The sequence below is a fragment of the Oryctolagus cuniculus genome, chromosome 5 (genome assembly GCF_964237555.1).
Source record: "Oryctolagus cuniculus chromosome 5, mOryCun1.1, whole genome shotgun sequence".
NCBI lineage: Eukaryota > Metazoa > Chordata > Mammalia > Lagomorpha > Leporidae > Oryctolagus > Oryctolagus cuniculus.
In genome coordinates this window covers 153,016,251-153,028,704 of record NC_091436.1, presented here as the reverse complement: position 1 = coordinate 153,028,704, position 12,454 = coordinate 153,016,251, and the positions used below count along the sequence as shown (strand labels likewise).

Here is a 12,454-nt window from a genome sequence, read left to right as displayed (position 1 = left end):
AGGTGGTTGGGCTCCTGCCACCCACATGGGAGACCTGGATTGAATTCCTGGCTCCTGGCTTCCATTTGGTGCAGCCCTCACACAGTGTAGGCATTTGGGGAGTAAAACCTGTATGGGAAAAAAAAAAAAAAAAACAAACCTGTATGGGAGACTTCTGTATCTATCACTTTCTGTCCCTCTGCCACTCAAATAAATTTTATAAAATTTAAAATAAACCTTTGTTGAGGTAAAATAAATATAGGCTTGGATGTTTTCCTTCCTCTTGGCACTGGCTCCCTCCTGGGTGGAGGGCTGTGGTGGTTAACAGGGGTGGGGGGTGGGGCAGATTCTGTCCTCCAGGGTGATTGTTGAAGGACTGTGAAGGGCCCTTAACTACTACTCTCATCTCCATCACTAATTGAGACTTTACTCATGCTCAGGCCACAGTTTTGAATACAGACTATAGGAAAAGTGTTATAAAGGCTCCCAGAAATGAACCTTGATGTCCTACCAACAAACTCCTTAAAATTCTGTGGGGGACAGTAACTCCCCTTCTAGGGCAAAAGATGCCCTGGACAGTTACCCAGCATGCTACTTACACTGAAGGGTAGTGAGGACAGATTGTGTCTGAAAAGCCAGAAAGGCATTCAAGAGAAACATCTGAGACCCGTGAGGTACCTCAGGACAGAGCCGTTATCCACCCAGTCAATTTGACAAGGGTGACGTACACGTTGCATCTGCTTCATCCTAGCCAGCTGGTGCAACACTGTACAAACCTTTGCTCTTTATCTGCATGGTCTTCTCTACTCCTTAAATTAATCAGGACTTTGGAGGCATCTCTGAAGATGTCTGTAGCAACCACATTCTAAAAGAAGCTCCACTCTGAGAAATTCATTCCACTTACCTAAAACAACCCCCCCCTTTTTTTTTGCACCAAGCCAATGTGTGCTCATTGTGTAATGATAAATGAAAACGTATTATCATGGAATACACAAGTTCTGAATAGAATTAGAGCACTTTGGAACACTTCCCAAGACTCATTACCAGTTGTTGGACTTGTATCTCCTGGGCCTGGGTGACTCATATTCTGCCCTGAAGGAAGCCTGTATTAACCTTTTCACAGAGCCTATAAAGTTCTGCCAGTAGCATCATGCACACCTAAAACACGCAAGCTGTTCAGCACCGAAAAGCTCAATGTGCAAGCCCCTCTTGCTGTTCTGGGCCCAGCACAGTTCACACAGTCCTGCACTGTCTTCTAGGAGTTTTGCAGGCATGCAAGCTGTGATATTACGGTGTGTGGGTGTGTGTGTGTGTGTGTGTGTATTTGGTTGTCATTAGCAATTCCTGGCTTACAGCTCCTGTACCCCTTGTTATTTCCTAACTGACTAGTATAGTAAGAATACCTTTTGAGGGGCCGGTGTTGTGGCACAGCAGGTTTTGCTGTAGCTTGTGATACCAGAATCCCATATGGGAGAGCTGGTTCAAGTCCCAGCTACTCCACTTCCTATCCAACTTCCTGTTTATGTGCCTGGGAAGGCAGTGGAAGATGGCACACATACTTGGGCCCTTGCCATCCATGCAGAAATCAGGATGGAGTTCCTGGCTCCTGGCTTTGGCATGGCCCAGGCCTGGCTTATGAGGACATTTGGGAAGTGAGCGAGTGGATGAAAGAGTTCTCATTCATTCATTCATTCATTCTCTCTCTCTCTTTTTTCTCTCTCTCCCCCTCCCTCCTTTCCTCCCTCCCTGTACCCTTCCCTCTCTCTCCTTTTTTTTGTGAATGTGATGATGGTGGTAGGGGGGGTATGTATGTTTATGTGTGTGCCTTTGTCTTCTCCTATCACTCTGCCTTTCAAATAAATGCATAAGTAAATCTTTTTTTTTAAAAAAATGAGTATCTTTTGATAATTTTTTGGCAATTTGTTTTTGGCTACTGAAGCAGCTGCAGATCAGATTCAGAGCAACACAGGTGAAAGCAGGTCTTTTGTCACCTACAACAAGCCCTTTCAACACACCTGCACTTATGTCAATGACAGGATTTTTCCAAAAATCCCTTGATGTTCACAGGCGGCAGGAGCGGGTGGGGTGGTTGCCAGGGGAATCAGCCCCACTCCCATCCTCATAGAGGGTGTGTGGGTAAAGAATAAGGTGGTCGCCAATGGCTAATGGTTTGACTGATCATGTCTACATAGGGAGGCTTACATAAAAACCCAAACAGGACCAGAGAGTGGACACACAGGGTCTTTCTGGAAGGCACACAAGAGCACGTTCACCTAAGGGGAGGGTAGCCCACCCCAGCGCCATGGGGGTGGATGCCTGAGCTCGGGACCCCACAGCTCTCCTCACCCGGCTGCTATCTGTACAGGATCCTTTAAAATACCCTTTGTCATAAACTGGGAAACACGGTATTTCCTGCAAATTACTCAAGACTACGGAGGGTGCTGTGGGAACCCCAATCTATGGCTCAGAAGCCGGGGCAAAGCCACCTGGGCTTTGGGACTGGCCTCTGAAGGGAGGGGGTGGTGGCAGTCCTGGGAACTGAGCCCTCAATTTGCATCATTTCTGACACTGTTTCCATGTAGCCAGCGTCAGAAATGAACTGGAGGACACCTAACTGGCCATATAACTGTCCCCTGCAGAATCTGCTGCTCACGGGGAGAAGGCTCCATACCTCCCGCAGTCACAGGAGTCATCTGTGTTGAGCGACAGTGCAGCAGGCTGAGTCTGGTTTTTTCTTGTATCCTCAGATACACACACACAAAGTCTTCATTGTTTTTCTTGCACAAGTAAGACCAAAAATTCTGCATGCTATTTCATAATTGCTTTTTCATTGAATAATATTCTGAGAAATAATTCCTTAGCAGTTTTTTCTTTTAAAAAGAGATCTTCATTCTTATCTGGAAATTACTGCCATATACTATTTCAAGATGGATGTTAGAGCTCCTCTCCCATATGGTCAGTCAACAATTATTGATGATTATGTGCCTCATGACATGCTAGGCATGGCCATAAATTCACCCCAAAACTATCTAAGTGCCATGAGCTTTTAAGAGCTGACAATGTAATTAGAGACAAAGTACATTTGTACAAATAAGATGTGGTGCTATCAGTCTGAGGCCTAAGACACCGAAAACAAGTGTGTGTCCAAACATCGGAGAAGTCAGAGAGGCAAACAGGACTTCAGCTATGATCTGAAGGGGGAACAGGATGTGAACAGGGGGTGGAAGAAGACTGGAGGCACTGTGGAAAGGCGGACACAAGAATAAAAGCACCATTCAAACATTCAAAGGCAACAAGTTACCTACAGAGTGACCAATGAGGAGGGACTTCGGGAGTGGGGAGAGCAAGGCAGGAGAATGGGACCAGAGGATTCAGGGTTCCAAAGGCCTAAGAATTTGGGGGTTCACAGATCCCCTCCCACATGAGTGGCACCTTTCATCCACGCATGCTGCATTCATTCCACAAATAGTTGCTGAGTGTCTCTATGTCAAGTGCTTTTCTGAGTACCAGGCAAAGCTTTCTATCTCTACAGAGCTGATTTTCTGGAGGGAGCAGACAGATAACAAGACAAACAAGTTAAACACTGACGACATTACATAAACAACATAACACACACAAGCTATGTTGAATTGAGAATCTCATGATGCAGTGAGTTGAAGGGTTAAAATTTTAAACAAGGTGGAGATGGAAAGCCTCAGTGAGCAGATGGCTTTTGACTTGTGACCTGAAAGAGATGAATGCAATTCATATGCATAATTGGGATTCAAAATAATTTGGCAGAAACATGGCAGGTGTAAAGGACCCATGGCAGCACATAGAGCATGTTAGAGTGACAGAAAGTATGCTAAGTTACCATGGCAGGAGAATAAAACTAGATCGAGAGAGCTGTTGACCTACTGGGGTGTGAACAGGTGATGTAAGAACTCCGGATTTTTCTGACAGCCAGAAGCCAAAGGAGGGTTTTGGGCTGAGACATGATGTGATCAGACTCAGCATAACAGGATCATTTTGGCTGCTTTGTTTAATAGAGACCAGAGCAGATAAGAATGGAAATAAGGGGAAGCCTTTTCAATAGTCCATGTGAGAGATACTTGCAGCTTGGAACAGGGTGAGAAATGGTCAGATTCAGGCTGTATTTTCAATGTGGCCAGTAGATTTGCTGAGTAGATGTGGAGTAATGAGAAAGAGGGGACAAGGACAATTTCAAGAGCTGTGCCTTTAGCAACCTGAAAACATAATCACAAGTGGGGCAGGTGTGTGGGGGAAAGTCAGAATTTCAGTGTTGGACTTGTTAAGTTTTAGATGCATGAGGTCCACATCCAAGTGTACCCCAAAACTTTAGAGAAGTGATCTACATCAGAGAAATAAACTGGGGGTTGTTGGCATTTAGCCAGTGCTTAAAACCATGAGCTTGAAAAAAAATAGTAAAATAAAATAAAATAGAATCCTGGGCTTGTCTGAGATGACCCTACAGTGAGCGTGAACGTGGAAAGGGAAGGTGCCTCGGGCCAGAGCCTAGACCCATCTCACGTGGACCTGGATGGCAGAGGTGGATGCCTAGACCTAGGGCTGGACGCAGCTGCTGGAAACCAGGCACAAATCATGAAAGCCAGAGCTGCAACCTAGGGAAATGCTGCGAGCATACAGCGAGCTTCTGCTCCTGCACCTCCCAGTGAGTCTCTGTGAGAACAGAATGCCACGCACTCAACAGCTGCCCCTCGACATGGCCAACAGGGCTGCTTGAGCAACCTTTGGAAGGGTCGGGCTCAACATAATCTAATTTCCATGCCAAATAACACTGCCACCAGCCCTGTGGCAGTTGACAAGTCACCATGACAGCCACCAGAAGTGGTCATAAAAGGACGAAAAGAAGCAGTTCCCTGATTCTGAGAACCGCTCTGCCCCTTGCCCCGCAACACCAAGATGACTCCTCCCAGGAATTAGCAAACTGCCCTCACTCATTTTTGTGCCCTGCGTCTGTGACTCCCCAGCCCCAGCAGGTGGAGAGATGGGTGTGTGAGCCAGGTCCCCACTTCTTCATTCTCTGGCCAGTGGGTCAAGTCTGTGCAGCTGATGCTCATCTTTGTTTTTGCTACTGGTCACGGCACTGAATGGATCATGGACCCCACATTGTGGTCACTCCCCTCATAATGCCCACCCCACAATAAGAACAGACTGGAAGATGGGGACTAGCTCAACCACATATAATTCATTCTGTCTGCCACAGTCTCAGATTTTACTTGTTCCTTTACAATAGTTCAACTTTTATACTCTAATTTGGTACATGGATATAGTATCTCCCAGAAGTAATAGCTTACACTTAACACAGCTAATTATCCTCTAACAATATTCTATCTGGACAGCTAATCTTCCCCCACCTGCTGCCAGTAGAACTTCTTGATTCAGTGTCATAATTGGATTTTGTTAATAGGATATTTCCTTCTTTGTCCAGAACACTGAGAATCAGGATAAGACAAGGTATATAGATCTTTTCTCTTCTGATTGTTCTGTCATAACTCATTCATCAACCAGTTTTCAAATGTGTCAATCCTTATGCACGTGCATTTGAACTCATGTAGGAGGTTATTTCTCTTAAGTAAAGCATTTGATGATAAACCTGAAAACTGAATCTTTAGTCAGTGTTGCCATTACCAGGTCTATTGCACAATACAAAGCCACTTAAGCAGCAATAATGTGGTTTCAAACTTGGTTTATCACTTAGTTGGAGTTCAGGATATAGAATCTTTCGTAGAAATTTGAGTTCCTAAAAGTTAGTATGCCCCAAGATCTCTAGAGAAACATAAAAGTCTTCTTAAAAATTACTAGTCCATGGGCTTGCATTGTGGCACAGCTGGTAAAGCTGCTACCTGAGGCACTGGCATCCCATAAGGATGCTGGTTCATGTCCCAGCTGCTCCACTTCCAACCCAACTCCCTGCTAATGCGCCTGGGAAAGCAGCAGAAGATGGCCCAGGAACCTGGGTTCCCACCACCCACAGGGGAGGCCCAGATGAAGCTCCTGGTTCCTGGTTTTGGCTGGCTCATCCCCAGCCATTGAGACCAACTAGGGAGTGAACCAGCAGATGGAAAATATCTCCCCCCCCCCCCATCACTCTTTCAAATAAATAAATACATCTTTTTTAAAAAAAGATCCAAAATCAATTTTGTAAGCCCTGAGAAAAGCTGAACCTTCAGGGTGGATCCTGAGGGACAAAATGGGCCTAAAACTCAACGTGGAACCGAGCAGCCCTTTGCAGTATAGGGATTACACCCACGCTCCGCACACTCGGCACCCTGGAAACACAGCCACAGAGGTCTTGCCCCAGCCTGCTTCTGTCTCAGCTGTTGGCACAAACAGCCTCCAGAAAGTCCTAATTAGCCATGCAAGCCTGACCGATGAACCATGAGCTGAGGTCAGCCAATCAGGATGGAGCCCACTCTCCCTCCCCAGCAGGGGGATGCTGGACAGGAAGCTTCTGCTATAGGCAGAACTGGAACTTCCTGTAAAGCCAGCCTCTGTTTTTGTTCCGAGGAGCACACTTTCATGTTATACTGTTCCCAGTTTGCAAGCTGCTTCCTGAGATAAATTTTACCCCAAATTCTTCTCTAGGGAATTGTTGTTGACTAGTCACTGGAAAGTATAAGCCATTTCTACAGCTTGGGGAAAAGGTTAAACAGATTGGTCAAAAACTCAGGGAATGCATTTCATCTTCTGATCCGTCTCAGAGATCTGCAGGCCCCACACTTAGCCACTCCTCAGTGGGTAAAAGGCCACGGAGGGACCGTGTGGTGTCTGGTTGGTCATGGGCCGGTCTTAATACAGGGATTCGGTGTCAAAAGGAACACAGACAAGGAGGGCGGTAGTGTCCTCGGGACAAACGCTACTTATTCTGTCATGGTTTGGTCACAGCTGGCTACTAGGTGACCACTGACAATCCAGTTCAGACAATCTGCATTAAGTGGCCTACTTGTGTGTGCCAGGCCCCCTGTGAGGGCCGGGCCAAGGACATAAGATGCTGCCATTGCCCTTGCGGAGTCTCGGGCGTGTGGAGTCCAAGAGCCATAAACAGATAACGTCAGTGCCATCCTTGGCTCCTGAGGTTCAAGAGCAGGTGCTGTTGGTTCCCTCTTGAAAATATCTTTAGTTCTCACCTCTCCTCTGCCCCATCCTTGTCCAAAGCTGCTATCTATCCTCTCTCACCTGGATGGCAGCCCTGGCCTCCTACCATGTCTTTCTGATTCCATCCTTGCCCACTTCAAGTTCTTCTCAACACAGAGGTAAGGTCACGACATCCAGTCCTCTGGCTCCCCATCCACTCAGACTAAAGCCCAAGTCCTCAAATGGCCATAATGCCCAGCAAGTTGTGGCCCTGTTCAGTTTCATCCCTGCTCACTGTGCTACAGTCACACGGATCTAAAAGAACCGCAGGTGCACACCTGCCCCAGGAGCCTGTGCTTGCTGTATCCTCAGGCTTCTCTCTGTCACATGTCACCTTGCCAAGAACCCGCCATGACCATCCTACAGAAAATTACACCTTCTCCCCATTCCCTAACCCCCGCTGCCCTCCAGGCACATCCATCTCCTGCCTGTTCTACTGCTTTGTGTTTCTTCTGTAACACTCATCACCCTCTATAATACAGTTTATTATTTATTGTGTTTATTGTGAGTCTCTCTTGTGTCTACTTTGCTTACTTCTGAATCCCCAGTGCCTATGATAGCGCCTAGGGCATAGTAGGAGTTTAATACAAATCTGTAGAATGAATGAATGAATGGCTCTGCTGGTAAGGTGGTGACATGCATGAGGCACCATCAGAGCTCGGGCAGTGAGTGCTGTGACTCACCCAGGAAGAAGGCTATGGAAGACTTTCTAGGGCAAGATGATGTCACAGTCTTGCAGGAGTAGCAAGAACCAGGCAGAGAAAGGGGGAGGGGGGATGATTAAGCCACATTAAGAAGTCAGGAAGTAGTGTTTAGCATTGTTAGTTGGAGGTGGGGGAAAGCCCCTCAGAGCTGGGGCTTTATGCCAGGAGAAACAATGGGAATGTGCTGGGGATTTCTAGATGCAAATATATTCATTGTGCAGCTAATGGTTATTAAATTGATACAAGTCCAGCTAACAGCCAGGGCCAACATTCTCACAAGGCAATGTTTAATGTATATCCAACTAGAAAACCACCTGCTCATTGTTCTGTCTCCTGGGTAGCTTTGGTCTAATTTCCTTTCTCACACATTCAGTCAACTACAAGCGTCCACTGGTGCTGAGGCCACAGGAACCTGGACCTTTCCTATAGCTGGGAAACCGCCTCCCGCCTCTGGTGCCTTTCCCACATTCCTCTAGTCCTGAGCGCAGGTCTACTCAGGATCTCAACCCTCGTCATGCATGATATGGAAAGAAGCCAACACAGTGAGAAGCCCAACTCCTTCCTGAATTGAGATCCTGTCGTGGACTCTGATTCTCTCCTTGGCACCAGCTTTTCTCCTATCCATGCCATTTACAAGTTGCCAAGGTCAAGGGCACTTTCTAAGCCATCGTCAACAGATATAGAAAATAGTATGCACAATGCCAACACCATTAAGAAGTTGCTGGAAATAATATGTCAGTTAAAAGCCTAAATAGATCATCCTCTTGGTGTTCACTAAAACAGGAACCCACCAACTTCTCAGTAAAATGTGGCCCTCATTATTCACACCGAGGTTCAGTAAGGCAAGCGGCTCAGGACTCAACGGATCAGGCCTCGTGTGGCAGCGGATTAAGCTGCCACTTGGGACACCTGCCAGCTCCAGTCCTGGGTAACTCTGCTTCCCATCCAGCTTCCTGCTAATACATTCCTAAAGGCAGCAGATGATGGCTCTATCAGGGGTGGCGACTTTGTTCTGCCAAGGGCCATGTAAACTGGCCACCTTAGGGCCAGTGTTGTGGTGGAGTGGGCTCAGCTGCCGCCTCCAACACCAGCATCCCATATGGGCAGTGGTTCTAGACCCAGCTGCTCCTCTTCTAGTCCAGATCCCAGCTAACATGCTCCTGAACACAGAAGATGGTCCAAGTGCTTGTGCCCCTGCACCCACCTTGGAGACCCAGAGGAAGCTCCAGGCTCCTGGCTTTGGCTTGGCACAGCCCTAGCTATTGCAACCATTAGGGGAGTGAACCAGTGGATGGAAGCTCTCTCCCTCTGTAACTCTGCCTTTCAAATAAATAAAAGGTCTTTTTAAAAATTATAATTAGTCTGCTATAGATTTACAGAGCTTTGAGTCCCACCTGTGGCTGCCTTGACAGGACCAGACCAAATGATTCTCTGGGCCTTAAGCAGCCTATCAGCAGGATATTCCTCATCTTCGCTCTAGTGCTTGCGCCCCTGCCACCCACACAAGCGACCTGAACAGAACCCAGAGCTCCTGGCTTGGGCCTGGCCCAGCTCTGGCTGTTTTAGGTATCTGGGGAGTGAACCAGCAGACGGAACACATCTTTCCACCTCCGCACCCTCTCCCTCTCCTCTTCCCTCACCCTCTGCCTTTCAAGTAGATGCAAAGAAATAGAAAGAGAACTCCTTATGTGGTAGATGCAACAACCCTACAAGTAAGGAAGCCTTTACCAGCAAATTCCTTGCTTGGGACTCGCAACGTCTCATAGGAATGAAGAGACAGAGGAGCCAGATCCAGTTCAGTACACACTGCTGACCAGAACCAGGAGAAACACACTGAGTCAAGGTCAAACAGCATTCAGGATGAGCTCGCCAAAGGCAACTCCCCCTATGCTGCCACTGTCAATACTGTCTCAGGGTCACTGGGACAGGGCTGTGTGACGGGGACGTGAAGACAGCCTGGACCAGCACTGCAGTAAGAGCTCGGGTCAATCAAGTGGTTCACGCACAGCCCCTCCCCCTGCCCTCGCAGGGGTTAGCTACCAGCAACCCCCATTTTCCAGGAGAAGTAACCACGGTCAGCCGCTTGAGAGTTCTATGTGGCAGCCAGGAAATGGCAGGGGTGACACAGGACGCTGCCTCTGAGACTCCATCGCGCCAAGGGCAGGACTGGATGAGCAGCTGACGGGCAGCTCCCGCCCACGTGTTCCTGTCCGCCAAAGACGGGCCTCCCTGTTTCCATGTGACTTTGACCGACACGGAGGTCACAGGCTTGATGCAGCTAGGACACCTGGTGTTGACTGGACTTTCCCCAACCCTGTTCCCCAAGGACAGGTGAACAGCCTTCTCTCTCAGACACAACACACACAACCTGACCCGGAGAGACAGACAGAGAGAGAAGCCAAACCGACTCAAGCTTAGCCAGTGTTTCCTGAGTTGTGGCTTTCCCACACATTTGTTTAGTCTGCAAATATTGCTCCAGACTTACCCTGCACCAGACACTGTTTGGGGTCCTGGGAATGCAGTGGGAAAGCTGCACCCTACCCCCTCCCACCTGGGGGAGATGACCGCGACTCACCATGGTGCCTGTGTATTCTGCCAGCTTAGCCTCGGAAATGGCCTTTCTGTGGTGGCGGAAGAGGTCCCGGAGGAAGTTCTGTGGCACCAAGAGAAGAATCATATTTACAGAGCGAGCGCACACACCGCGGACGGCCTAGAAGCCTTACTGTAAGGGGATGGCTCTCTTATCTCAAGGAGCACATAAAATGCTTTTAGCAAGCAGTAAGTCCAAGATGGGAGGGCTGCCACTGCTAGTGGGGAGCTCACGGAACCCAGAGAACAGTTCCAGTCCCGAAAAAGGCTCGGAATTGCTCAGTTATGCCACTCTCCCGCAGAAAGCAATAGGACCTGAAGTTTTCAAACCTTTTTAGACAGAAATAGATTTTCATTTGAGAGTGACAAATTCAAATCCATATTTCTTGGGCCCACAGAAACCAAACTCATGCAACAAACTCCCAATGAGTAAGAATCCACCCATTCCCCCCGGGGACAGTTCCAAGGACACGTACGCAAAGTTCTGCTGCTGATATGAAGCCACTGCTGTCAGCATCATATTTGCGCCAAATCTGAAATACATAAAAGCCGGCCATGTGTCTATCTCAGATAACTTGGAATCGACCTCTGCTGGTGTCCACTAGGGCTCAGCATCTGAACATGGTGCTTACCTGGACACAAATAAGCTTTTCGATGGAAGTTTTCAGCCTTCTTTGGTGACAGTAATTGTTTGGGCGGAACTTACTAGACATAAATCATTCACTTGGAAGCACTGAGAAGAACCCCAGGGTTTCACTGAGGGGCTCTTTTGCAAAAACTCACAAGGGAAAGACAGCAAGGGATGGACTTCAATTTGGGTTAATATGGCAATCTAAGAAACTCTGTACTAAATACCTAAAAATATAGCATACTAAAAAAAAAAATAGGTCACAAAAGGTATGGCTGAACCAGCAAGAAACTGAGAGAACTTCTAAGAGATTCAATAAAAAATGAAAGCAAAAAACCCAGAGAACTAGATGGGGCTGAAACTAAAGCCCATCCAGATGTTTCTGCTGATCCCTGGATACATGGCACGCAACTCTACTGGAAAATCACTCATGTGGTAGACAGGAACAAGTCCTGGAACCTGCACAAGGCAGGAAATCAGCCCGAGGAGCCTGCTTAAAACTAAAATTCCAGATGGCAATGCCTAAATGAATGGGTGAACTAAAAACATTAAAATTACACTGTAGAGGAACCGGTGTGGCAGGTTAAGCTGCCATCTGCAACACTGGTTTCCCTTATAGGCATCAGTTCAAGTCCCAGCTGCCCTGCTTCTGATCCAGCTCCCTACTAATGTGCCTGGGAAATCAGTGGAAGATGGCCCAAATGCTTGGGTCTCTGTACCCATGTGGGAAACCCAGAGGAAGCTCCTGGCTCCTGACTTTGGCTTGGCCCAGCCCTGGCTGTTGCAGCCATTTGGGGAGTGAACTAGTGGGTAGAAGACCTCTGTGTGTGTGTGTGTGTGTCTCTCCCTCTGTCTCTCTGTAACTGTGCCTTTCAAATAAGTAAATAAATAAATAAATCATTTTTTAAAAATGACACTGTATAAAAGTTCCCTAAGGAATTATGCCTGTGTGTCCTCGGATCTGGGTGGGAGTGTGAAACCCCTCTGATAATTGCCAGTGACGAGCTCTCTCTCTCTCCTCAGTTAGAGGCCAGCAACCAACGAGCCACAGGCACAGTTACTTAACTGGAATCCTGAGAGGGTTAGAACCTTTGAGGAAACCATTTAAATGCTTCTTTCCATAAATGCTGTCTTCCTAACCACCTCTGATGATTCCATGGGCCAACACACATCAACTAGCAAGCTCCCTAACTGCTGTTCAAAATGAAAAGCATACTAAATATATTTTGTAGCTGGCAGAATCCCCCGGGATCCTAAATGCACTGTCTATGTTACCAACTGCAGGGACCTTAATTCTAGACCACAGATCAGGACCCTGGCAAGAGCCCCTGCAGGGATGACTGGCAACAGGACACTGAGGCTGACATTTAGTGAGAAGAGTTCAGAAACCCCTCCT

The 12,454-nt window shown here is 47.5% G+C and overlaps 1 protein-coding gene across 1 annotated transcript in view; it reads right to left on the bottom strand.

Annotated features, from left to right (window-relative positions):
• The window catches only part of SCGN (secretagogin, EF-hand calcium binding protein), a 54,849-nt gene that overhangs the window by 27,292 nt on the left and 15,103 nt on the right, over positions 1-12,454 (bottom strand). The window contains exons 5-6 of the mRNA XM_008262479.4: positions 10,907-10,963; positions 10,417-10,494 (exon numbers count right to left, since the gene is read on the bottom strand). Of these exons, the coding sequence (XP_008260701.1) occupies positions 10,417-10,494; positions 10,907-10,963 (135 nt within the window). The remainder of the gene's footprint in view (positions 1-10,416; positions 10,495-10,906; positions 10,964-12,454) is intronic.